The sequence below is a fragment of the Myotis daubentonii genome, chromosome 2 (genome assembly GCF_963259705.1).
Source record: "Myotis daubentonii chromosome 2, mMyoDau2.1, whole genome shotgun sequence".
Classification (NCBI taxonomy): domain Eukaryota; kingdom Metazoa; phylum Chordata; class Mammalia; order Chiroptera; family Vespertilionidae; genus Myotis; species Myotis daubentonii.
Genome location: NC_081841.1, coordinates 6,395,952 through 6,421,943, shown reverse-complemented (window position 1 = coordinate 6,421,943; position 25,992 = coordinate 6,395,952). Strand labels below are relative to the sequence as shown.

The window sequence follows — 25,992 nt, the reverse complement described above, 5'->3', positions numbered from 1 at the left end:
TTTGGCTTAGTGGATAGAGTGTTGGCCTGCAGACTGAGGGTCCCGGGTTCAATTCCAGTCAAGGGCACAGACCTTGGTTGAACGGTTCACCCTCTGACACCCGGCCGCCAGGTGGAAGAGCGCGCCTGCGCAACGCTCCGCGCTGGCCTGTCCCGCCTCGGCCAGGGGGTGGCACTGTGCGCATGCTCCTGGCTGCGCGGTCCTCCGGCGGCTCCGGGCCGCTCTAGCCACCCCTCTCGCCTGCTCCGGCGGGAGGCGGGAGGCGGGCGCGCCCGCGGGGTCCCTCCAAGATGGCGGCGCAGAGGAGGAGCCTGTTGCAGAGTGTGAGGAACCGACCCGCTCTCCGGGCCGGGGGTTGGGAATCCGGGGGGGTTAGGGAGGGAGCTGTCAGGTGCAGGCGCGGCTCTCTCCTCGCCTGGGGCCGCCTACCTCTCCCGGGCGGAGTGCGACCGCCGCCTTCCCCTGTCCCGGGCCGGCCCGCCCCGTTTCCCCAGGACGGGGGCGCGTGCGCACTGCGGGCCTGGCCGTCCGGGGCTGGGATTCCGGGTCTCGGACGGCGCGAGCGTGTGGCGGGCACGTCGAGGGGGGCAGTTCTAGAGCCGGAAGGGAAGGTGGCGCCCGCAGCTGGGGGAGCAGGGGTGCGGGTCTGGCGCTGAGCTGGGGTGGGATGACAGTAACCATAGCAGCAGCAGCCGCTTGTGCACCCCTTACCACCTCCAGGCTTCGTGCCAGTGGCTTCACGGTTGTAAGTTTGATTTCCGTGACAGCCCCGGGAGATAGGTGCTGTGATTATTCCTGCTGTACAGACGAGGGACAGGCACAGAGAGGCATCATTTGCTCGTGGCCACACAGCTGGCGAGTGGCAGAGGCAGAGAGCGTTAAAATCAGGCAGCCGTTCCTCTTAACCTCTCACCAATGCTCAAGGAATGGGTTCTGGTCCTGGTGGTAACTCCCCATGCCTCGATCGGCCCCGGTTTCCTTGTCTGTAAGGTGAGGGCAGGCAGTGGGAGGATTTTCTATAGACTCGTCTCTGCCTGCAGTCTGGACCCTCATGGGCTTGTCGTTGGTGTCTTCCAGCCCCTGCATCCTCCTGACACGTGTGCACATAGGTGCACACACAGGGTGGCACCTTGGGCTGTTCTTACCTGCGAGCAGGGGGCCTTTCCCTGGGGTCCTCCCCAGACATCGCAGCCTCTTGTAATTGCCTGTGGACCTGTAATTGCCTGTGGATCTGTGTGCAAAAGTGAACTCATGGAAGACAGGGACTTGTGCTTTGCAATGAATAGTGTCACTAGTACCTACCACCACTAGGTGCCAGGCATTCAGTAAATATTTGTAAAATAGTGAGTAAAGCATTTGTAGCCAGATCCAGTGCTCAACGTTGGCCTTCCTACCCTTGAGGGTCTTGAAGCATCATAATTGGAGTGTGTGTGTGTGTGTGTGTGTGTGTGTGTGTGTGTATGAGAGAGAGAGAGAGAGAGAGAGAGACCTACCTTACTGCTGCATATTAATGACAGGCTTTGTGTAGACTCTGAAATTCCTCTTCCAGGACAGCAACTCCCAATGCGGGGGGAAGGGGGAGTGAACACCTCTTCCTCTCCACACCTTTGGCTACCCCCCCCTTTTTTTTTTTTTTTTTTTTACTCCTACTTGGCAGGTCAGCCTAGTCATTGAGTTAGGTAGACCTGGCCCTCTGCTTTGTAAGCTCCCAGGGGGTGGTGGAAATGTCCCCGTTGTGATAAACATTTCGGAAACACTGGCTGGAGTGTGGCAGATGCTGAAAGTGATCGTCGCGGGAGGCTGACTGCTGTAGGCTGATTGGCTTGCCCAGGAGACTGGCTGCCAGCTTCCCTTCCCTCTAGGTGTGCTGGAGCCCACGGGACTCAGGTTGGAGGGAAGGTGAGCTTTATTAGCGCCAGAATGGATTCCTGGGTGGTGGTAGAATCTTTGAAAGATAGCATCGTTAGCTTTAAGCACAGAGCATCTTAATGAAAGGCAAAGGGATGCCTGATAGGTCTACACAAGTCCCCTCTCGCCCTAATAATGATCAAGACATTTCTGCTCACAGGGTGTCTGAGTGTGCAGGTGGTGTGCGGGGTCTGCGGTCCTGCCCTCCACGGTCCTGAGTCTGGTGAGAGTAGCTCAGACACCATCATGCAGCAGATGGCTGTGAGGTGTGCTAGGCTGGGCCTGGGGGCACAAAGATAGAAAAGACATCTGCCCACCCTCACTACATGTGCAGGACAGTTTAGAAGGAGCCATACACCACTAAACAGTGTGCCAGTTACTCGCGCGTCAATGTGTTGAGAGGCTGTGGATGGCCTCTGACCCGGCCGGTGCAGGCTTGCCGGGAGGGCTGGGGAACTGCTGCCATGGAGGGTGTGCTGGGCCAGGTGGCAGAGTACTTGGTGGAATGACATCCCAAGGAGTATCCCTTTCTTCCCCAGGCAGTGTGGCACCTTCAAAGGTGTTTTGAAGAAAAGAAGAGCTTTTGAAGATAGCTTGGTGTGTTCAAAAGAACCTAGCCGTCTGATAAAGCAGAGTCTGAATCTTGTATGGCCTTGGGCAAGTCACTTAACATTCCTGAACCTTGGTTTCCCCGACCGAAGAGGACTTCCTTCTAGAAGTTCTGTTAGCAATCAATGAATTACCGTGTTTACGCTCCTAGCCTGGCATGGTCACTGCGGCGTGAACTTCCACCTTCAGTTCTGCCATGAGTGAGTGCCTACGGTTCGTTCCCTCACATGTCAACGTGTGGCAGGCACCGTGGAGGTGCAGGGGACACTGCCTTCATGAGACATATGTTCTGTTCGAGGAGGGAGACATTAAATGGTGAACAAGCACAGGTTACATATGATACAGTAATATCTATAACATGACATCAGGTGGTGCTGTGAGGAAGAACGGCCTGGATTCACACACAGAATGGTGGAGGGCCATTTCACACCAGGTGGCAGGGGAGGGCCTCTCAGGATTTGATGAGATGAAGTGGGGACATGGGAAGGAGTATGCCTGCCCGAGGGAGCAAAGATGTCCCTTGGGGAGCAGCAAGGAAGCCAGTGTGGCTGGAGAGGCATATGCTGGGGAAGGCGGTGGCCGCCGTGCCAGGGAGCCCTGTGGGTCCCCAGGTGGACGTGGGATTCTTTTCTGAGTGTGATGTGAAACGCGCATCTGGTTTCAGGGCACAGTGTGACCTGATCTGTGATTAGAGAAAGCCCTTCACTGAGAAGCCCTTGAGTGGCAGGAGGAGAAGCCTGGGACCTGCTGAGTGGTACTCAGCTGTCCAGATGTGAGATGGCAGAGGAGTGGTGAGAATGCTGGGTTCTGGCTGTATTTTGGAGGAAGGGCTGATCTAATTTGTTGACAGATCAGATGTGGGGTGCATGACAAAGGAAGATGGAGTTAAGAAAGGCTACAAGGTTTCAGTTGGAACAACAGCAGTGCCCTTTGCTGAGGTGGGGAATGCAGGAGTGCATGGGGGTCAGGGAGAAGCAGGTGTGTGATTTTGCCTATACTATTATGTACTTACTAGTGGCCTGGTGCATGAAATTCGTGCACATTAAAAGGGAATTAATTAGAGGAAATACTATCTAATAAAGAGTGAGTATGCTAATTGACCCTCACACCATCACAAAGATAAGGAGGTGCCCACAGCCAATAAGGAGGGAATATGCTAATTGACTGCCATGCCCTCAAAGATGGCGGTGCCCAGTCCCCTCAGCCCCACTGGGGCAGCAGGCATGCGACAAAGCCGGGCTCACCTCCAGGCGGGCCCGGTCACTCCGCGCACCTGTCTCCGGAGTCCCCCAGTCCCCTCATCTCCCCAGCAGCCCAGGGCCGGCCCAAGGCACAGGCAAGCCTCGGATGGTGGCTGCCTAGCCATCCAGGGCCGCCCGAGGCTCATGTAACCAGGGCCGGCCAAGGCTTGCACTGCTGGCAGTGGCAGCAGCAGAGGTGTGATGGGGGCGTTGCCTTCCCCTGGTCACCAGGTCACCTCCCACCCCTGAGGGCTCCCAAACAGTGAGAGGGGGCAGGCCGGGCTGAGGGACCCCCTCCAGTGCATGAATTTTCATGCACTGGGCCTCTAGTATTTTAATATTGCTATTTGCCCTTTCTCTATAATAGAAGTGTCAGAAATGAAAGAAAATTAGTAAAATGTATGTGAAAATCTTCCTCCTGTCAGAGTCTGGGGTGCGCCGTGGGACCCAGAGTCAAGCCCCTGCCCACCCGCGTGTACCTCAAAATCACGCAAGACCCAGACCCGGCTGGCCCCACCTCCATTGGGCGAGATCCAGACCCGGTCGGCCCCACACCCGTCAAGCCCCACCAGGTGAAGGGCATACCCTCAGGTCCCCTGGCCCAGCTCTGGGTGGAGGGGTGCAGCCTCAGGTCCCCCATCAAGCCCCGCTGGGTGGGGGGGTGCAGCCTCAGGTCCCCCATCAAGCCCCGCTGGGTGAGAGGTGCAGCCTCAGGTCCCCTGGCCCGGCACTGGGACAGGGGGTGTGGCCTGAGGTCCCCCGGCCTGGGCTGGGGCAGGGGCACGCCTTTAGGTCCCCCATCAAGCCCCACCGGGCAGGGAAGGGCGCAGCCTCAGGTCCCTGCTGATCCCTCATTATGGCTTGTTATGGGAACCCTGCCTCCGCTCTAGGCACAGCCATCTTGTGTAACGGATCCCCGCCTCTGCTGTGGGCACAGCCACAATATGAGCACTCACGCCAATGCCATCTCATATTAATATTAATATGAGATGGCGTGAGGGTTAATTTGCATATTACCTCTTTATTACATAGGATTATTTTTAAAAATCAACTTGAAATCAAATTGTTTAACTTAGACATGTCTCGAGCTATCTATACAATCACAGGTGCTAGCTATGTATTTTTCTAATGTACATGAAAATAAATATGTGTCCATTAAAATATGAACATCTGTTAGGCCTTCCCCTACAGCCATCTCTTACGCTGGCAGAATTCGGTCCGGCTGCTCCAGCACAGTAAGTGCTCCACCCTCATTAGTGGCCCCTTTAAGAGTGTAGTAGGACGATATTTGTGATGAAAACATAGAGAACCTTTGATGAAAACCCTGGTGAGAGAGGTGGGGGCGCCAGAGTGGAGTTGGTCCCAGAGGAGGAGGGAAGGAAAAGGGGGTCATTCAGGAGGATGGCGATGGCGTCGGGTGTTGTAAGCTTTTTGGAGAGAGAGAGCTGCTGCCCCCGCCCTGAGCCATCTTCCTGGGGCATTATTCTCCCTTTCTGAGCTTCCTTTTTGCCTCTAAGGAATTCGGGTGCTTTCACCACAAAAACACTCGGCCTTTTCATACTATAATTTGATATTCAAGCTGTGGCCTGAACTTGGAACGGCGCTTTATCCACTAATGCTGCCTAGGAGTTTGAGATGTCTCTGTGAGGATTGAAATGGAATTCTTTTTAATTTAATTTTTTTATTTATTGATGAGAGAGAGAGAAAAAAAGACACATTAATTTGTTGTTCCACCAATTTTTGCATCCGTTGGTTGGTTGATTATTGCATGTGCCCTGACCGGGGATCGAACCCACAACCTTAGCATATCAGGATGACACTAACCAACTGAGCTACCTGGCCAGGGCTATAATGGACTGTTTTCATGTGATGTGCTCACATATGTATATGAGGAACTAATTTATACATATATTTATACAAGGTATTTATAATGCCCTTAATAGGTTATCTACAATTGGATCACTGTAGAACCTTTTCATACCAAAATATGGATGTTGGGAACTCCTGTTTACACAATCAAGTTAGAGTTAGGATTTTTGAAACAGCATTCTTTCTTACCATACTTTCTGTTACGTTCTTGTGGGAAATTAATTTGAAAACCTTCAAAGCGTTAAAGTGGTCCATGCTCGCTGTTGTATTTACTTGGCTCTGTGACGAGGCTGTGAGCGTGAGAGGCCCCCTTCTCAGCTTCCCAGCGACTCACGACTCCCATGCCGGGCGCAGAAGCGCCACTTGCTGTTGGTGCTGGCGGGCCTGGCATTTGGGGCGTGGGAGAAAGTATGCATCAGTGTGTGCTGGGGTGGAGAGGTGGGTGGTTTGTGTGAATAGAAAATCATGACCTTTCCGAAAATTGTTCAGAAATATGGAGAGAGGAAGCAAGAGACTTGGGCATCTGGGGTGTTGTGACAGAATCAGCCATGGCTGCTTGGGGTGGAAAGTCCCCGGGGAGGCGGACAGGAGTGGGAGAACACGATCACAGCCCCCCGGCCACAGCCGTGTGAGTGACGTCGGGCCTCCGCTGAATTCAGGGAGGACCACATGCTCTCCCTCCCCTACATGGGTAGGACCTGTAATTCTCCGGCCAGTTGTTAGGGAATATTGGGGTGCTGGGGAGACTGCGTTCTGCAGAAGGAGTGCTCATGTGTGTCTGAGAAGTTGCCCATATGTCATTGAATCTAAGATGTCGTTAATTGTGAGGACACATCATTATTTTACATACTACCTAGAAAGAAAACAACTGCTAAATAACACACCAACTTCGGAGAGTAATATTAAATGTTGAAACTATATGTATTTGACCCAGCCAGTGTGGCTCAGTGGTTGAGCGTCACCTTTGAACCACCAGGACACGGTTCGATTCCCAGTCAGGGCACATGCCTGGGTTGCGGGCTCAATCCCCAGTGTGGGGCCTGCTGGAGGCAACCGATCAATGATTCTCTCTTACCATTGATGTTTCTATCTCTCCCTGTCTCCCTTTCTCTCTGAAATCAATAAAAAATTATTTTTTTAAAAAAACTTTATATATATAAAAAAGAAAATATATGTATTTGCATCAGTGAAATAAGGTAGCTAGTCAGCAATACCAGGCTAGAGCATGAGAGTTGCTACAAAGCCAAATGGTTACAGGGAGTGAGTGGGGTGCCTGAAATGCATGATGTGGCCACAGGGATGGATTTCTCAGGAAAGGGGCCCCGTGACCTTGGTCGCTATTTTCCCAGAACCTGGGACACATACTGTTATGGGTTGGCTCAACGAGATAGACCACCGACTCAGAATTTAAATTTAAGAGCCTTTATTAAGCTGGCCAGCTGACCACAGCGCCTATCTCCCCCTCTGGGAGATTCAGAGCATGTGGCCGAGATCGAGGGTGCAGTATGATCCTTTATAGCAAAACCGTGTTAGAAAAAAAATACAAAGCACTCCATTAGCTGTTCCTTAGAAGTTCACAGAAAGTTCATAAGCACAAAGGGGGGTTAAACAGAATCACACCTGGCTGGAGCGTATCATAACACATTGTTTTTCTAAGACAATCTAGCAATTTTTCTTCTATGATTCCTAACCCTGACATAATCCTCCATACGTCAGTCCCCCCTCCCAGCACATTCTGTAACATTCTGTAACCCTTCCATGCCGCAGTCCCTCACCCTAGCGCAATACACTGAGGTGGTTTGGTGTATGCCGGTGTACAACTCATTGTTGCACATTGAGGAGGTTATTTGCTTTTCAGTTCTCTCTCTCTCTCTCTCTCTCTCTCTCTCTCTTTTAAAAATATATTTTATTGATTTTTTACAGAGAGGGATAGAGAGTTAGAAACATCGATGAGAGAAACATCGATCAGCTGCGTCCTGCACACCCCCTACTGGGGATGTGCCCGCAACCAAGGTACGTGTCCGCAACCAAGGTACATGCCCTTGACGGGAATCAAACTTGGGACCCTTCAGTCCACAGGCCGACGCTCTATCCACTGAGCCACACCGGTTAGGGCTTTTCAGTTCTCTTTAAACTCACTGATGATATCAAGAGAGAGACTTGGCCCTGACCAGTTTGGCTCAGTGGATAGAGCGTCGGCCTGTGGACTGAAGGGTCCCAAGTTTGATTCCCGTCAAGGGCATGTACCTTGGTTGCGGGCGCATCCCCAGTAGGGGGTGTGCAGGAGGCAGCTGATTGATGTTTCTCTCTCATCGATGTTTCTAACTCTCTATCCCTCTCCCTTCCTCTCTGTAAGAAATCAATAAAATATATTTTTTTTTAAGAGAGAGACTTGATTTGCTTTTAGTATGTCCTTACACCTTTCTGCTTCTTGGTAATCTCTTTGTTAGCAGAGAGAACAGGGGTCCGGCTCAGAAGCTGCAGCAGGCAATAGGTTCAACTGGAGTTTAATAACCTTGTTTTGTTTTTATTATCTTCAAGATAGGGCAGGTCATACTGGTTTTCCACTTACAATACTGAAAAAGTTTGCATTGTAAATGAAGTCATTAGCCTAAAAGAAAATGTGGCAGTTTCAGGAAACAATTTGAAGTGGATAATTTCTTGAAGATGGTTGAAGTTTGGGAAACACAGGCCTCTGGATTCGAGCAGGGCCTTTGTGGGTGGACAGGGCTTGGGAAGACAGAAAAGAGGAGAGAGGCCTTGCCTCGCCATGGATAGATACTTCTTAATATGCTCATTGGGTAATTTTTTCTTTTTTTTTTAATATGTTTCTTATTGATTGTAGAGAGGAAGGGAGAGGGATAGAGCAATAGAAACATCGGTGAGAGAGAAACATCGATTGGCTGCCTTCTGCGCGCCTCCACACCGGGATGGGGCCTGCAGCCCAGGCTGTGCCCTGACCTAGGTCAGTGGTTCCTGGAGGTCTGGGGAGGGCATGGCAGGCTGCAAAGGGGCCAGGCCAGGGAGTGTTTGAGATTATGGGGCTGTTCTGTGTCTTATTGTGGTGGTAGTTATAGAAATCGCTACACATGTTAAAATTCAGACCTGTGCACCCCAAAAAATCCATCTTATTGTATGTTAGTTTAAAAATAAAAGCAAACTCCCACACTATAGAAGTAGCTCCAGGGTGCAAAGCACAGAATTGAAGAGCTAGAATAAATGCAGCATTAAAGCAATTAAAATGGAATAAAAAGGGTGAAAACAATAAAGTCACTTCCTGTCAATATGTAAATAGACAGAAGATGAAATTTACCACAAAAGCTAACCACAGGCTTTTTACACGTTTGATTGCAAAAGCCTATTGAAGTGGTTCTCACGTCCTTTTTTGAAGATGTACTGTTCACTTGTAAGAAGTTGTGCACAGTGCTGTGCTTATTTAAAATTTCAGTAAAGCTTCCATCCCACTTTAAAATATATATTTTTTTATTGATTTCAGAGAGGAAGGGAGAGAGAGAGCTAGAAACATCAGTGATGAGAGAGAATCACTGATTGGCTGCCTCCTGCACGCCCCATATTGGGGATAGAGCCCACAACCCAGGCATGTCCCCTGACCGAAATCTAACCGTGACCTCCTGCTTCTTAGGGCAATGCTCAACCACTGAGCCACACTGGCCGGGCTCAATCCCCCTTTTATTCTCCTTGCAGTTGAACGTGGATTCTCCCACTTATTTTTCTAGCTCCAGTTCTGCACAGTGGTCCTGGGAATGCCCTTGGGGAGCAGGCACAGTTCTCAGGTGGGGGCCCACGCCGGGAGGCTTTCACTGAGGGAGTGGATCATGCTGGGGCCTTGCATCAGAGTCATTTCTGGGGCTTAAAAAAATGCAGGTGCTCAGAGTGCACCCTAAGGAGATTTAGGAAATTCAAAATCTGTGTTTGGGCTGGAGCTTGGATGTGTGTGTGTGTGTGTGTGTGTAAAGCACTGAGCAGCCTGGTTTGAGGTCAGTGGGCTACAATGGGAGTCAGACACAGGCGTGTAGGAGCAAGGGAGACAGGTGTAGGAATATAAAAGGGGGCTGTCAATCAAGCCTGGGAGGGTCTTTCTGAAGGAAGACTTCCTGGAGGTGGTGATTCCTGGGTCAGAGTCCCAAAGGATGTGGGGAGTGGCTCGACAAGGACCAGGAGAGTGTTCCACGTGGAGGGAAGAGTGGGTATGAGTGGACAGGGCCCTGCAAGCATTGGGCACAGGTGGAGAAGGTCTGGCAGGGAGCAGATGGGAGAGGAGTGGGGACCAGGGAGTGGAGGCCCCAGTGCCGGGGAAAGGGACTGGGAGTAAGGCTAGCTTGTAGTTTCTCAGTCGCCTGGCAGGAGCTGCCTTATGCAGGTGCTCTGGGCCCACCTGGAGGGGACGTTCTGGGTTTGAGGCCTGGGGACCTGCAGTTTTAACCAGTGCCCAGGGCGTTGGAGTCAGAGCCGCCGCAGTGAGAGGAGAGGAGAGGAGCCACCAAGTATTTTCTACCACGAGTTTGCTTCATGGTGTGTCTCATTCGTGTTTCGTCACAGCTCACACCTGCAACACCTGCTGAGCCTTGCCTTTGGGAACCTGCTCTTGTTCAGGGAGTGGGTTTGTGGACTGGCCACAAAAAATGCCAGCCGTCTGCAGGCGTCTGTTCCTCCAGGGTCATTGGTTTCCAAAAGGAAGTAGAGGCCTGTGGAGGGGGGGGGGGTGTTGGGCCTGAGGGGCTTTTGTTGGGGAAGAAAAAGGAGGTGGGGTCTGCCCTGGAGAAGGTAACACTTCATAGCTTCCTGGTGTCCCTCCCAGGAGCAGCAGCCAAGCTGGACAGACGACCTGCCGCTCTGCCACCTCTCGGGGGTGGGCTCAGCCTCCAACCGAAGCTATTCCGCTGATGGCAAGGGCACCGAGAGCCACCCGCCAGAGGACAGCTGGCTCAAGTTCAGGTGAGAGTGCGGGTGCTCCCCTGGGCATTGCAGACAAGCAAAAGCAGCAGTTTTGCAACTGTCCTGCATGGGGCTTGCCAGCGAGCTGTGGCCCATGGGGTGGCGTGTGCTGCTGTCCCTTCCACATCTGGACCTTAGACCAGCCTAGGCTTGCGACAGTGGGTGGGGAGCATCCCTGAAGGTCGTGGCCTGAGTGAAATGATGGGCAAAGTGGGGGACCTAAGTGGGCACCTGAAGCCACAGCTGCTGTATCTTTGGTCTCCCCCAATTTTTGTCCCTCCTCCCCCTCACGCTGGAACTGGCGTCCTTCTGTGAGCCCTGGTTTCCACCGCCTCTTCCCTCTCTCTTCCAGGAGTGAGAACAACTGCTTCCTGTATGGGGTCTTCAACGGCTATGATGGCAACCGGGTGACCAACTTCGTGGCCCAGCGGCTGTCCGCGGAGCTCCTGCTGGGCCAGCTCAACGCCGAGCACACGGAGGCCGATGTGCGCCGTGTGCTGCTGCAGGTACCTGCTTGGCAGCTGACTGCAGCCGGTGGATCATCTCCCCCAGAGGCCTGACCCTGCAACTGTAAAGTGTGGGTTCGCCAGGGCTGGTCTGAAGACCCTGCCGCTCCTTCTCTCCTGCAGGGGACCCGCTCTGGGAGCCTCTCCCAGCGGCAGGGGCTCCCTGTTTCGGGGAGGCCAGGAGCAGGCAGCCGTCACGGTCCTTGCCCACAACTGGCAGGGTTGGCTCTGGAGATCGTCTTGGAGAACAGGAAGTAGGGGTGGGACCTTGGGCGAAGGCGTGTAGGGGGGAGGGGTGATTTAGGATGGCTCCTTTCCTTGGGGGGTGGCTCAGGTGCTCAGCCTCCAGTCACTGCCGGTACCCTGGCCTCGCCTCCTTGCTCCGGCTGCTTGGGGCTCCCCTGCCAGCTCTGCATGTCTCTCGGCTGCTTTTGGGAGATTCCTTCCTGGCGTCTCCTTTTGGAAGCACATCTGGAGGCACTTAGTTCGGATGAGGAGGATGGATTCCTGTTCCTCAAAAACAGCGTTCCCAGCCCTTTCCCTGCCTCAGCACCTGAGGCCCAGGGCACCCTCCAGCCTCAGGGCCCTGCGCCCGTGACTCTAGCTGGCCCCCCAGGAGGGGCAGCAGCATGGCCAGTGTCCAGGGCCAGCAGGATGTGGTCATGACACCGGCTGTCATTGATCTAGACTTGCTCTGAGCCAGGTACCGAGTGCTCAGTCACTCAGAACAACACTTACCTCTGTTGAGGTGAGGAGACCGAGGCTGCCAGCTGGCAAGCGGCAGAGCTGGAGTTCACTCCCAGGTGGCCTGACCACAAGCCTGTGCCCTTAACCTCCGTCTTTAGCCTCAGCCTCTCGCTCTGCAGTGCAGGTGCGGAGCCCCCACCCATGATGGCCTGCATTTAGTACAGTTTGTCACTGTAGTCGAGCGTCGCAGCATCAGGTGGCAGTGGTTTTGAACCGGCCGTTGCCCTGACACCTGTCCCTGTCCTCTCTGTACCTCTAGGCCTTCGACGTGGTGGAGAGGAGCTTCCTGGAGTCCATCGACGATGCTCTGGCTGAGAAGGCGAGCCTGCAGTCCCAGCTGCCAGAGGTACTTCCCTAGCCTCCCCTGAGGAGAGGCACGTCAGGCTGGCTTTGTAGGAGCACTGATTGATCTGCCACATCACACCCAAGCCATTGGCACCACTGGGCCAGAGCAGCACAAGTTAGGGGACAGTTCCTGACTGGGTGACGTGGGGGTCGATGGGTGGACACTCCAAGGGCCTCGTTGGTTGCTGTGGGCAGCTTTACTCAGGCTGAGCATGGGGCGGGCAGTGAGGGTGTGAGGAAAGGCCCTTTCAGGACAGTCCTCGACTTGAGTCTGCCCACAGCCTTGTCACCTACCCACTCATATCAGCACCAGCACTTTCAGAGCCGGCAGGACAATGAGGTCACCTCTGGCTTTCCTAGAGAAGCCTGCCTGGAAGTGCAGCTTCATCCTGGCCAGGCCTCCAGCCCCTGCTCTTTAGGGGGCGGAGAGGGGGACAGTCTCTGAGGACCCGGCCTGCTCTGACCCCTAATGGTGGCTTGCAGGGTGTCCCCCAGCATCAGCTGCCTCCTCAGTATCAGAAGATCCTTGAAAGACTCAAGGTGCTGGAGAGGGAGATTTCAGGAGGAGCCATGGCTGTCGTGGCTGTCCTTCTCAACAACAAGCTCTACGTCGCCAATGTCGGTGAGCCGCCTGTCCGTCCCTGGGGAGGGCTGGGGGAGGAGGCCAGCTTGGGTGACTGTGCGTTCTTCGGGCAGCTGCTTTCCAGATACATGGGATCTCCAGCCCGTCTGCCAAGGCCATTGGGTGGGTTGCCCTGTTACTCTTTGAGTGTTTCCTCCTGCCCGGCTGGTGTGGCTCAGTGGTTGAGTGTCCGCCCATGAACCAAGAGGTCACTGGTTCGATTCCCAGTCAGGGCACATGCCGGGTTGTGGGTTTGATCCCCGGTAGGGGATGTGCAGGAGGCAGCCGATGGATGGTTCTCTCTCATTGATGTTTCTCTCTTACCGATGTTTCTAACTCTCTCTCCCTCTCCCTTCCTCTTTCTAAAAGCAATAAAAACATAATAAGAAATTGATTTGGGTTCTCTTTCCAAAGAAGAGGAGTGTCTCAGTCCCGGTGAGGAGAGTGGAAGTAGCTGCGGGATGCGGGCGGCCTAGGTCTCGTCCCCATGCTGTCGCTCACGTGTGGCCTTGGGGAGTTGTGTCCCTGTCCGGGTCACCTCAGCGGCTTCCTCTTCTGGAGGGTGGCGAGGTGGGCTGGGTGTGGGCTGGAGGGTGAGGGGTCACAGGGACGTTTTGTAGGATTTGTGGGCAAAGAAGAGGCCATCTGGGACCCTGAGAAGGCCATACCCCGGGGTGCCGATTACTGTAGGGGCGCTAGAGAGACCCCACTGATAATGTCCCTCCTCTCTTCCTCCTTTCCTTAAGATTTCATTATAGAACAAATTTAGAAATGTAAAAAAAAATAGAGTGACTCGCATTTAATGAGCCCTCTGTGCCTATCCCCAGCCCCGGGAGTCATCTCCTCACGGCCAGTCTCATTTCATCTGCAGCCCTGGGTCCCTGCATTGTTGTGAAGCAGACACCAGACATCGTGGCCTGGTATCTGTAAATATGTCAGTGTATCTCCCTAGACAAAAGCTCTCTTATTAAAGTCATAATCATAATCATGCTAGGATGGACAAGTTTAACCTAATTCCTTATATTGCCAGCTCTTACGACTGCTGGCTCACCCAGGGGTCTGAGCCTATTTTCTTTGCTTGTTTCAGGATTTCCATTCTCTCTCTCTCTCTCTCTCTCTCTCTCTCTCTCTCTCTCTCTCTCTCTCTCTCTCTCTGCCCTTTCCTCCCTCTGCTCAGTCTGCTCAGCTGCTCACATTCTGCTGCAGGTACGAACCGTGCACTTCTATGCAAATCCACGGTGGACGGGCTGCAGGTGACACAGCTGAACGTGGACCACACCACGGAGAACGAGGACGAGCTCTTCCGCCTCTCACAGCTGGGTGAGTGGGGACAGGGGCCGCGGGTCGGTGTTGGGGGCAGCCTCGTGGCTCACCCTTGCCCTCTTTGGTGGTCATGTGGAGAGAGTGTGAGTAGATGGGCTGTGACCAGCCTGCCCGGGGTTGAAGCCCAGCTCTGTTGCTTACTAGTCGGTGATGTTTGAAACTTACTCATTTCCTGTGCCTCAGTTTTCCCACCTGGGAAATGAGATGATAGTAACACCTGCCTCGGGGTGTGGTGAGGATTAAGAGTTAACGCATGTAAAATGCTTCCAAGCCTACCTGGCACGTTCACTGTTATTGGTGGAGACTGAAGTCCTGAGATTTCAGCCACTGCCGCCGCCTCCCGGACGCTTCCCAGGCAGCTGTACTGGGCGGTGCTGGATGTGATGGGCTGTGGGGGAAGCTGCCTGCGAGGGGGATTCTGATGGAGACGGGGGCTGAGGACCTGGGGGCTGTTGGATTAGCCGCTCTCCAGGCCGCCTGGTGTGACTATTTCCTGTTCCCCAGATGTGTGTGTCCTCTTCTTGTTGTTCCTCGTGATGAGCAAGGTCTGGCTTGTGCTGTTCTCCCGCTGGTAGGTTTGGACGCAGGAAAGATCAAGCAGGTGGGGATCATCTGTGGGCAGGAGAGCACCAGGCGCATCGGAGATTACAAGGTCAAATACGGCTACACGGACATCGACCTGCTCAGGTAGGTGGCCGGCCCGCTGTGCTCCCCCCCCCCCCCCCCGCCCCCCGATAGGCTCTAGGAACAGAGGTGCAGTTGCAGGAGCTCAGAGCCCAAGGAGACCCTTCCTTCCTGCCAGAGGTTGGGGTGAGGTCAGGGTCAGAGTCCTGTAGAGCTAGGCTGGCAAAGGGTCCAAGCCGGGGCAGCAACCAGTGCCTCAGGGCCAGCAGGAAGGCCAAGGTTAGCCTGAGCAGCCTGGGGTGGGCAGGGACAGACCAGATGCCTTGTTGGTCAGTGCTGTTTATGGCGAGGGCCAGGGCAGACGTGTGAGACGAGCTGTACATTTCCCTCCAAGGATATTTCCCTTCCGGCTGCCACCCAGTGATCATAGCAGCACTGGGCACAGCTCTGTACAGACATTCTCTTACTCAGTCCTCCCTCGGGTCTAGGAGGTAGGTACTGTTTTTTGTTTTGTTTTGTTTTTTAAATATATTTTATTGATTTTTCACAGAGCGGAAGGAGAGGGATAGAGAGTTAGAAACATCAATGAGAGAGGAACATCGATCAGCTGCCTCCTGCACCCCTCCTACTGGGGATGTGCCCGCAACCAAGGTACATGCCCTTGACCGGAATCGAACCTGGGACCTTTCAGTCCGCAGGCCAACGCTCTATCCACTGAGCCAAACCGGTTAGGGCGGTAGGCACTGTTGTTACCCAAAGGTATTTTCATACGAGGAAGCTGACATGGTGACAGTAGGCAGCTTCTGTGATCAGGGGGCTAGCCATGGGCAGAGGCAGGACTTGGACCCAGGCAGCCTGCATTCCCAGCACATTGATTGGAAAAATAGGTGTGTGTACGATCATGGCATTTAATGTCACAATCAGAGCCATGGAGGAATCATGCCAAAGACCCCTAAAGCAGAGTTAGAACTCCTTCCTCCCACAGGATTTAGGCAGTTGTGTTTGGAACCTTTTGTCTCTAATTTGTAGGGTTCTGTTTCTTTGTTGGAAAGTACAGATGTGGTTTCAAACAGGCCAAGGGTCTACTGTGCAGAGTACGTTTTCTCCTGCCCCGAGACGGGGCTCTTCCCCAGAAGCTGCTGGTTTCCTGTGTGCCCTGCCCAGAGTTCCTGTGTGCGCGTGCGTGCGTGCGTGTGTGCGTGTGTGTGTGTGTGTGTATGTGTGTGTGTGTGTGTGTTGGGTGGGAGCGGGGCAGGGGTAGGCATCCTTTTAAAAACATGCACTAAGTGCTAGCACACCCTTTCCAGTATTCTGTAGCTCACTATCCGTTAGGTGTCCTTTCCTCCATTCTACACACTTAGCGTTGAGGCTGGTGTGTTCTTGGTCACAGCTGCTGGAATTCAGTGTGTGCTGTGTCAGCACTCGCTACTGGCCCCTACGGAAGGGCCCTCGGGGTGTTTCCAGACTCCGCTCTTCCGGATTCTGTTGCCAGAACATCACGTAGCTGCGTGTGTGCGTGCACACGGGCAAGGCCTCTCGGGCACTGCTGGCTGATAGTGCATCAGAGATGACCCTGTGCAGGGCGTGCCGGTGAGGTCTGAGTCAGCCTGACATTTGCTTTGGAGGAGCCCGGAGGAGGAGTGGGCTTTCAAAAGAGAACCCCACCCTCTCACTGCCCACCCTTCCCCTGGCACTGCCCAGGCTCTGTGGGCAGGAGCTGCAGATTGGGGCCGGGATTGGGCATTTGACCTTTGTGCCCTAACCCAGCCGTCTCTAGCCTTCTGGCTCTCAGAACTTGATTTTCATAGCTGTGCTCAGAGACAGGTCTGTTTTTCTGGTTTTTCTTTGTTCTCGTCTTGCCAGATGTGTGTTTCATTTTACATTCTGGGGTAGATTCTTCCCCTTAGCAAAATAAATGTCCCTAGGAGGCCATTCCAAGTACAGCTCTCCCCTCTACTCTCTCCCCGCAGTGCTGCTAAGTCCAAGCCGATCATCGCGGAGCCTGAAATCCACGGCGCACAGCCCCTGGACGGGGTGACTGGCTTCCTGGTGCTGATGTCCGAGGGGCTGTACAAGGCCCTGGAGGCAGCCCATGGGCCTGGGCAGGCCAACCAGGTGAGCTGGGCCTAAGCAGAGCATAGCGGGCCAGCCTGCAGGTGGCATGCTCCCTGGGGGCCTGGCCGGCCCTCCTGCTCGGCACCAGAGTGCTCAGGGCCGGCTCCAATTCTCAAGGGCCATTGCCAGGTATCTTCTCTGGGCTTAGAGCTCCGAGAACACCCATCCCCCAAAACCTTCCTCGTTCTGGGCTTGAAGCAGCCCCAGAGCCTTGAGCAAAGCCTGAAGGGAAGTGGGCGAGGTGGACGTGAATCGCCGTGGGCTCGGGTTGCTTTGGAGATTGTCCGGGAAAGGTCCTGGGCCGAGGAGGGGAGCGCAGAAGCGCGGCCTCGCGCACAGAGCACTGGCCCAGGAGTCGTGCCAGCCATGTCCAAGTCCGCGTCCCCTTCCCCTTCCTCTCTGAGCTGTGGGTAATTTACAGTTGGTTCTCATGTCTAAGATGGGGATGATAACACCCACTTTTGTGGGGTTGTGGTCACGCAGTCGCTTCAGGGATGACTTTGAAGGGAAGCTGCCTCTACCTGACCTGGATGGCTGGTTGGTCAGATAAGTTCAGGTCGTGTTTCTCCTTCCATCTGTGAGTCTTATAGGAAGGTAACTTTTCTGCCTTTTTCCTTTCTTTTCTTTATTATTATTTTTTTTAGAAAAACAAGAATTTACTGCCTGCAGCAAAAATATATACTTAGGCTGGGCTGCTCTGGCTCACTGGGAAGTCAGAGAGAAGGGGGCCTTGGAGACAGGTTCAGGGGGTTAGCCCGGCATGAGCTGCCGCTGCTCCCCTGGTTTCAAGTCTCCTGGGGTCCCTTAGAGGTTAGGGGATACGGCCTGTGGGGGACGGAGAGCGGGAAGGGAATGGCATGGGCGTGCTCCCTGGAGGGAGACCGCCTGCTTTGTCCTCTCTAATTAAAGGTTATGAGGGAAAGTCTTACATGCCGCCCTCTCTCCTGAGGCCTGTGTTCAAGGTTTTCATCTTTTTTTAAAAATATATATATATATTTTATTGATTTTTACAGAGAGGAAGGGAGAGAAGTAGAGAGTTAGAAACTTCGATGAGAGAGAAACATCGATCAGCTGCCTCCTGCACACTCCCCACTAGGGATGTGCCCGCAACCAAGGTACATGCCCTTGACCGGAATCGAACCTGGGACCCTTGAGTCCGCAGACCAACACTCTATCCACTGAGCCAAACCGGCCAGGGCATCATCTTTTTATCTTATTCCTCTAGTAGCACTGTAACGGGCAGCAGCTCGCATCACTTCCACTCAGGGAGCCTAGGGTGCAGAATTCAGGGTCTCGCCTGAGGTGACCGAGGTGGACAGTGGGGCGGGGGGCTCGGGGTTGAGCCCACCTGACTGGCCCCAGGTCATTTCCTGTTGCCTGCCTCTGCCCCCTACCTCCAAGAGACTGGCCAGCCAGCATATAGAGGATTTTGTGTTTCTGATCGTATCATCAATGTGATTTTTTTTTCCTTTTCTTTGGTCTTCAAGATAGAATTATCCAGTGGCTTCTTACTGGGTTCTAGGATACACTGGTCAGTGGACTTCTCTGCCTTCATTCTGTGTCCCCATTTGCTGACAAAATTGGCAGATCCTAGCCCATAATGAGTTTGTTCCAGGAAAAAAGGCTTATTCATCACAATTGCTCCTCTGTTTGCAAGTCTCCTGGGTCCCTTAGAGGTTAGGGGACACGTGCCTGGCGTGGTGGGCATGTACTTACACGGGGCTTTCTAGCGGTTCCCGCAGTGCCCTCCCATCCATTATGTTACTTCGTCCTCGTCGTAACCCAGGGAGGTGGATATTCTCCCTGTTTTATCGGTGTGGAGGCCAACAATAAGAGAGATCACAAGGCCACACCTTGTCTAATGAGAAAGTTCCAGAAGGATTATCCTGAATCCCTTGAAAAGCTTGGTTTGCAGGTGTGGCTGGTGGGGACTTCCTTCACCTGCTTGACCAGTGACCGCTAAGTGTCCTGGTGAGGCTCTGGAGTCTCGGCCCACAGTCCCTGGGCCCCTGTTCCTCACCAGGTCTCTGCCCCGCCCCCCCAGGAAATCGCTGCTATGATTGACACTGAGTTCGCCAAGCAGACCTCCCTGGACGCGGTGGCCCAGGCCGTGGTGGACCGGGTGAAGCGGATCCACGGTGACACCTTTGCTAGTGGCGGCGAGCGTGCCAAGTTCTGCCCAAGGCACGAGGACATGACCCTGCTGGTGAGGAACTTCGGCTACCCGCTGGGCGAGATGAGCCAGCCCACAGCATCCCCAGCCCCAGGTGAGTGCAGGGCGGCCAGGAAGCCACCTGAGGAGGCCGTGGGCCGCGTGGGCTGCGGAGTGGCGGAGGCGCCAGGCCTTGCTCCGGGAGCGCAGCAGGTAGAGGGGGAGGCCTGGCGGTGAGCAGCTTTGATCTGGGCCTCTGAGCCGCCTTTGGTTGGTTTTCCTTCTTGTCTATGAAATGAAGAAATACCCTCTGCCCTGGTTGACCTCCTAATGACCCGAGAGAGAGAGCTTCAGAGACACCAGGCCACATGATAGGGACGATGGCTCCCCAGCTGAGGGCCTACTCTGCGCCTGGCACTTGACCCGAATGTTTCCTGTAGTCCTCACTGACAGCCCTCAAGGAGATAGCACCCCCCTTTTACAGAAAGGGAAACTGCGGCTCTGGGAGGAAGAGACAGGCGAGGCGAGGCATGTGGACAGAAGGTCCCCGAAGCCTGGCTCTGTCCCTGAGCCATGTTGGGGTGAGAGTGATGCGCTTAACTTTCTACTTTTTGAGTCTTGGAGTCAAATTGCTCAGGAGGCCAGGCAGTCGTCCTTTCTGCACCTCCTCCCGTGCCGCTCAGACTGTTGGCTCCTGGGCTGCACTTTCTCTTCTTTTTTCAAACAAGCCTTGGCGCTCAGGCATGCCCAGATGGCTTTGTTCTCCGGCGGACACCAGGGTTATGGAGTTTCTCTAGCTTGCTGTTATTGCAACCATATTTTTGTTGGGCCAGCCTCAACTAGGAGCACGCTTATCCCCTCGGATTAGAGCATCGTCGCGGGAAGCCAGGCAGTAACCCTTTCATCAAGCAGCTCAGCACTTGATCCTCCTCCTGCTTTGAGCACAGGAGCTGCTGAGCGCCAGCCCCTGCCCGGCCGGCAGTCTTGGCCCCTGGACTCCCCTTCTCTGTCCCAAGGGGCCGGGGGCCACGCTGCAGCTCGGGGAGCCAGCTGGGTCACCACCTTCTCCTCTCAGCCCTCAGACACCGCTCCCGTCAGGTCCTGGAGCGCCCCGGTTCCCACCACGCCAGCCACTCCCCGGGCCCACCTCTCTCTTCCTCCCAAAGTCACAGGAGGACGTGTGTACCCCGTATCCGTGCCTTACTCCAGCGCCCAGAGCACCAGCAAGACCAGCGTGACCCTCTCCCTCGTCATGCCCTCGCAGGGCCAGCTGGTCAATGGGGCCCACAGCGCTTCCACCCTGGACGAAGCCACTCCCACCCTCACCAAGTAAGCCCTCACCCATCTCCACTCTCAGGCCTGCTTCCTGGGGACAGCCCTTGGTCTCTGAACAGGAATGCCAGGGGCCAAGTGCTGTAGCTAAGTGATCCTGGGTGAGACGCCCTGGGGTCTTGACTTCTCAAATGCCCACCTCCCTTCCTGGGAGTTCTTTTTAGCCGCTGAGGCCGGAAGAGGCAGCGCTGCAGGTTCCAGCAGCTCACTGCAGTGGGAGCTGGGAGGGGGCGGGTTTCCAGGGCAGAGGGGCTGAGGCTGCGGGGAAGGGACAGACACCTGATGTTGACAGCCTGCTGGTCACATTTTCTTGTGGGCCCGTGTATGAGTTCTCACTGAATGGGAAGGTTCTCCTCCCAGTGGCATCAGTGCTTGGGGGGCGGGACGTGCGTGGCCTGCACCGGCTTGTCAGAGCCAGGGCTCTCTGACTGAAAGGTCTGAGTAGCTTTGAAGTGAGTTCTCTAATCTGAGGGGGGGAGGGGCAGAGGCAGCAGGAGGTCTGGAGCCTGAGGAGGGTGGGCAGGCCACTTCCTTACTGCGGACCTGCCTATAGGTCTGGTGTCCACCCCACCCCCTCATTTCTGTGGAATGTATACCCCCACCCCTCCCACCCACCAGGAGACCAGGGTCTGGTTTCCACATTCCGGCCTCGGCCTGCACTGCACAGAATAATAGAGATGCCACACCCAGCCCACTCAGGAAATGGCCAAATGGAAGGGCCTTCAGGAAGGGAGTGACACTGCTTCCCTGTGCCTGGAGGGGGCCTTCCCCTCTCCCTGCCCCCCACCCCACCTCCTGCTGCCGCCACCAGAGGCTACAGGGGCCTGGCAGGCAGCGGAGTGATGGGCATACCGAGTGCAGTTGGGGTGGCTTGGGCTGCCGAGAGGAAGCCTCTAGCTGTGCCCACCAAGGCAGAGCATGACAGCAGTGGTTCCAGGCCAGGCAGGAGAACCAGCTGTCCTGCACCCAACTCCCCGGGGGCCCCTAAACAGCCCCTTCCCTCCCTTTGGCATCTGAACATTAGTTGGGCCCCACTCTGGGCCGGCCCAGTGCTGGGTGCTGGGCAGCGCGAAGGGTTTGCAGGACGGTGGGCCAGCAGGTAACTTCCAGCTGTCACATGCTCTGTGACAGAGGGTGGGTGCCAGGAAGTTCTGAGAACATGGGGGGGCCCGGCTCCCAGCTGGTGAGAGGGGGTGAGAGGGAGGGCTAAGGAGGGTTTTCTGGGAGAAAAGTCCTTGCTGGCCTGCGATCTGTGGGGTTGATCAGGGGGGTTCCGGAGAGATTGGAGCGCACGACCTCCAGCTCATTGCTGGGTACAGTGTCACTAGCCATGCGTGGTCACTGAGCACTGGAACGGGGCGGCCCATTTAGTTCTGGTTCATTAAAAAGCCATGTACAGTTAGAGCTGAAAAGCCCATTTGACCTTTCATCTCCTAAAGACCACGTGGCCGGGCTGGCTCTTGGGTCACCTTTGTTCGAGGCCTGTGGCCTGGGCAGGGCCTCTCTGCCCCCGGCCTGGAAGCCAAGGCTCCTGGCTGACTGTGTTGTCCCTGTAGCCAGAGCCCGACGCTGACCCTGCAGTCCACCAACACACACACCCAGAGCAGCAGCTCCAGCTCGGACGGGGGGCTCTTCCGCTCCCGGCCCGCCCACGCGCTCCCGCCTGGCGAGGATGGCCGTGTGGAGCCCTACGTGGACTTCGCTGAGTTTTACCGCCTCTGGAGCGTGGACCATGGCGAACAGAGTGTGATGACGGCACCGTAGCCCCGGCTGCGGAGTGCAGCCGAGCGGGACCTTCGTGAGGACCGGGGCCATCGTGGGGGCAGGATGGGCTTTTCCCCCCCCCAGCTGCCTGTGCCGTGGGGGCCAGTGGGCGCCCAGTCCTTAGCCTGACCGTCCTCCCCCAGCTGGGTGCTATGGAGAAGACCCTCTCAGAGTGCCAGTGCAGGCGGACCCCTTGGATACGCCATGTCACTGCAGGGGGGCTGGAGCCACCCGCCCAGGCAGCCTCAGCCAGGACCATCGCCATTTCTCAGAACAAGAGGTGCTAGTGCGGGAGCCTGGCTGGCTGTGCGCACCCCATGGGACAGGACGGGCAGAGGTTCCTGTGACCCCGCACGTCACAGGCCCAGCAGCCACTGCTTTCTCAAGGCCACCGTTCCCGCCGCCACCTCCCCTGGGAGAGCCTGTGGCCGGTGATACGTCCCCTCACCAGGGCCTGGTGGTTCGCCCCTTTCTTCTCTGGCCTCCAGATTGACGTCTGCATCTTCCGGAGCCTGCACCGCCCCTGGGCACTGTCCCTGGGCCGGCCTGGCTGTTTTCAGTGGTGAACGTTCAGGAAGACCAGGGAGGTGGGGGCCTGGGATGGCTGCAGCGGGAAGGGAACCAGAGGTAACTGTCCAGGAGGAGCACTGGCCCCGGAGTCCTCCGAAGGGTAGACGGGGCTGGTGGGCGTCCCCAGAGATGGGGTGCAGGGAGCAGAAGTGCCCGGACCGAGTGAGGACGTGGCCTCTTGTCAGGCCCCTCCTGGAGGGGAGGCCCCGAAGTAGGGTGAGCGACTCCGCTTTGCTCTTTCCTCCCTGGAGCTGGGAAGGCCCCGGCTGAGGAGCCATGAAGACCAGCGATCTTGACCACTGACGAGGGTCCCTGCTGCTCCGCAGGAATGAACAGACGCGTGTGGAGGGAGCGTGGGAAGTGGTTCTGGAAGGGCAGAGGTTCTGCGAGCCCTGCTGCTCCGTGTGGAAGGCCCAGGTGTGCGCTGCTTTTTCAGGGGCGGGCGGGCGGGCTCAGGCCGTCAGGCCCGAGATGGACCACCTCCGTGCTCGCTGCCTCTGGGGAGGGACTGCACTCCTTTCACAGGAGAAGCCAGCCCAGAGACCCACACATGCCCTCACATGGTCTGCGGTGGAGCAGAAATCAGACCTGCCAGTCCCCGAGGCCCCTGGATTCCGCCCCTCCCCAGCTCAGCAGGGCCTGGCACTGTGTGTGGCCTCCATGTACTTGGACTCAGAAAAGTCAGAGGCCGGCTCAGCCCTGCTCGGTCTGTGGTCCCGGAAGGTGGTTCCCGAGGGAAGAAGAGTGCCCACCCTCCACCCCGAAGCCACCTCTGTTAGGTGAACAGGTTTAAAGTTAGTCACAAAGGCTGGGAACAAAGGGAAGTCTCTTCCAAGAACATCCCGGTGTTGCTGCTTGGTCTCTGGAAAGAGAACCCCTTTGTGCCACGGTGAGGAAGTAATAAATGGTGGGTTATGCGACATGGTGTTAAGGTGCTCTCACTCTTGTCTCCTGGAACTCAGGTGGCCAGGGAGGTGGGTGCCTCCTGTCCTCTGGCTCCCGGGCTGGGGTGGCAGAGCTGGGCTGTGAACCTGGCCTCTGCCTGGCTCAGGACTGCCGCCTGCATGGCGGGGAGAGGGTGGCGGCTCTCCCTCCGGCAGTGGCTGCTGTGGGGCACTGTTCCTGCCGGTGGTGGGGTGGCTGGTGTGGCCGTCAGAGCTTCGGGCACCAGGACAGGCGTGTGAGTGGATGCTCAGGACTTCTTTGCTTTATTTTGGTTTTGTTTGGGTGGAGGATATTCTATAAATACCAGTCCATAAAGTGCCTCTTCCTGTTTTGGGAGACTTAAGAACTCAGCTACGCACAACAGCGTCTGCAGCTAAAACTGAAACACTGCGTGGCTGAGGGACAAAGCCAAGCTCGGCGTTTGGGTGATGGGCGCCCAGACGCTTCCCTCCCCCTCTGCTGGGAAGCAGTTGTAGGCGGGGGTGCTGGCAGAACTGCCTTTCAGGACCTGCCCCCTCGGCCTTAGCCATCCCCAGCGGGTCCTGACCACCTGGAGTCACAGGTCAGCCTAGCACCCTGAGCGGGAGGTGGTGGGCGGGCCATGTACCAGATGAGTGACGGGGGCGCAGACATATGGGCATAGTCCCAGCACAAATGGCCCTGTCTAGTCCTACAGGCCAAAGGGCCTCTCCCACCTGCTTTGCCCCAGGCGTGTCGGGGTGGAGCACTGCCCTGCTGGCTCTGTGTCCCCTGTCCCCTAGCCTGCCTCCTGAGTGAGGGCGAGAGGGGCACGTTTCAGCCTCTGGGTTCCCTTTGGTGGAGCAAGAGGGGGAGCTTAGTCTGTTTTAAGATTTAAGCAGTGGCAAAGGTCAGGACAAGAAGAACCAAGGCAGCCAGACGAAGCGACCCTCCCGTGGGCGAGTCCCACCCCCTCTAACACTGACACCGAGCCAGGAGCCAGCAGGCCTCTCCAGCCTGTGACCCCGCCCACGGCCAGGTCAGGTGCACCAGGGAGGCCCCCACCACTGCTGCCTGTGCCCACTTGTCCCTTGAGGACATCTGGTTCCCTCCCAGCACAGGACTGTCCCAGGCTTGATGGAGGCCCCGGCCTGGATCCGACCAGTGGGGCCAGGCCTTTGGGAGCCACTGCTTGTCCGGGACCCGCGCCCGCGCCAGGAGCTCCGCGGATGCCGGATGCCGGGGGCCATCTTCAGGGTTTGTGCTGGTGTTTCGGCCCTTGTCTGGTCCTCTGATTCTCACAACCCAGCCCTGGGCTTGGCGTGTCCCACCGCTGGTGCAGTGGCCGCGAGACCTGTGAGGAGCCACGTGGCCACTGTGACAGTGACATCCAGGGAAAGGGGACTGGTCGAGCCCTTTCTGCGGCTGGTTCCTTCCTGTCACTCAGGCCTCAGCACAGAGCCACCTCCTTAGAGGGGCCTGCCCTGTCCCACACCGGCCCCATCTCCCTGTTTGATCTGTTTCACAGAAACGCAGCCTCTGACATTTCTTGCTCATTCTTTTTGTTTGCCTCTTAACTCACTAAAATGTTCGCTCGCTCATGAGAGGGGTCTTCGTCTGCTTAATCCAGCGGTTCTCAACCTGTGGGTTGCGACCCCTTTTGCGGTCGAACGACCCTTTCACAGGGGTCGCCTAAGACCATCCTGCATATCAGATATTTACATGACGATTCATAACAGTAGCAACATGACAGTTATGAAGTAGCAACGAAAATAATTTTATGGTTGAGGGTCACCACAACATGGTATTTAAAGGGCCAGAAGGGTGAGAACCACTGACTTAATCGATTGGGTCCTGGCTCCAAGGTCCGAGTGGTGTCAGCTGTGTGGCAGCCCTCTAGCAGGTGCTGCATGAATGAATGCGTGGATGGCTGTGTGACCTTGCGGGCTGCTTGACCATGCGGAGTCTAGGTTTCCTCATCTATGAGATGGGGATCTGACCACTTCTTCATAAGGAGGCCTGACATGTCTGAGCCGCCATGGAGGTAAGAGTGGCCCTGGCCCGCATGTGGAAGAGGAGGACTGGGGCGCTGCAGGAGCTGAGATTCCCGCCACCGCCACCTCCACACCTGGGTGCGCACTGAAGTCACGGGTGGTGAAGGCGCCACCTGGGCCTTGAACGTAGCAGGTGCCCTTGCAGCTTCCCGTGGAGCCCAGACGAAGAGTGGTTCTGGCTCCTGCCTCTTGGAAGCCCCGAGGGAGGCGCTCCGATGGGCCCCAGACATTTCCTCCAGCAAGGACATCTTTCATGACTTCATTCCGGGTCCTCTGTTTTGAAACCAAACAAGGACACAGATCGCAGCCACTCCAGCGGCTCAGCGTGAGCCCGCGCTTTGTTCCCACGCAG

At 55.8% G+C, this 25,992-nt stretch overlaps 1 protein-coding gene across 3 annotated transcripts in view; it reads left to right on the top strand.

The window, feature by feature from the left end:
* LOC132226940 (TGF-beta-activated kinase 1 and MAP3K7-binding protein 1) overlaps positions 1-24,679 on the top strand; it is a 70,236-nt gene extending 45,557 nt beyond the window's left edge. Inside the window, exons 1-11 of one of the 3 annotated variants that reach the window (XM_059681491.1) lie at positions 221-323; positions 10,447-10,583; positions 10,936-11,089; positions 12,096-12,182; positions 12,665-12,803; positions 14,010-14,123; positions 14,702-14,813; positions 16,721-16,865; positions 18,910-19,132; positions 20,184-20,346; positions 21,906-24,679. In XM_059681491.1, coding sequence (XP_059537474.1) covers positions 291-323; positions 10,447-10,583; positions 10,936-11,089; positions 12,096-12,182; positions 12,665-12,803; positions 14,010-14,123; positions 14,702-14,813; positions 16,721-16,865; positions 18,910-19,132; positions 20,184-20,346; positions 21,906-22,113 — 1,515 coding nt within the window. In that variant the 5' untranslated portion in view covers positions 221-290 and the 3' untranslated portion in view covers positions 22,114-24,679. Of the gene's footprint in view, positions 1-220; positions 324-652; positions 746-10,446; positions 10,584-10,935; positions 11,090-12,095; positions 12,183-12,664; positions 12,804-14,009; positions 14,124-14,701; positions 14,814-16,720; positions 16,866-18,909; positions 19,133-20,183; positions 20,347-21,905 lie in introns of those variants that run through there. The other 2 variants (XM_059681490.1, XM_059681489.1) reach the window with 2 other exon arrangements.
* Positions 24,680-25,992: the final 1,313 nt, after the last annotated feature.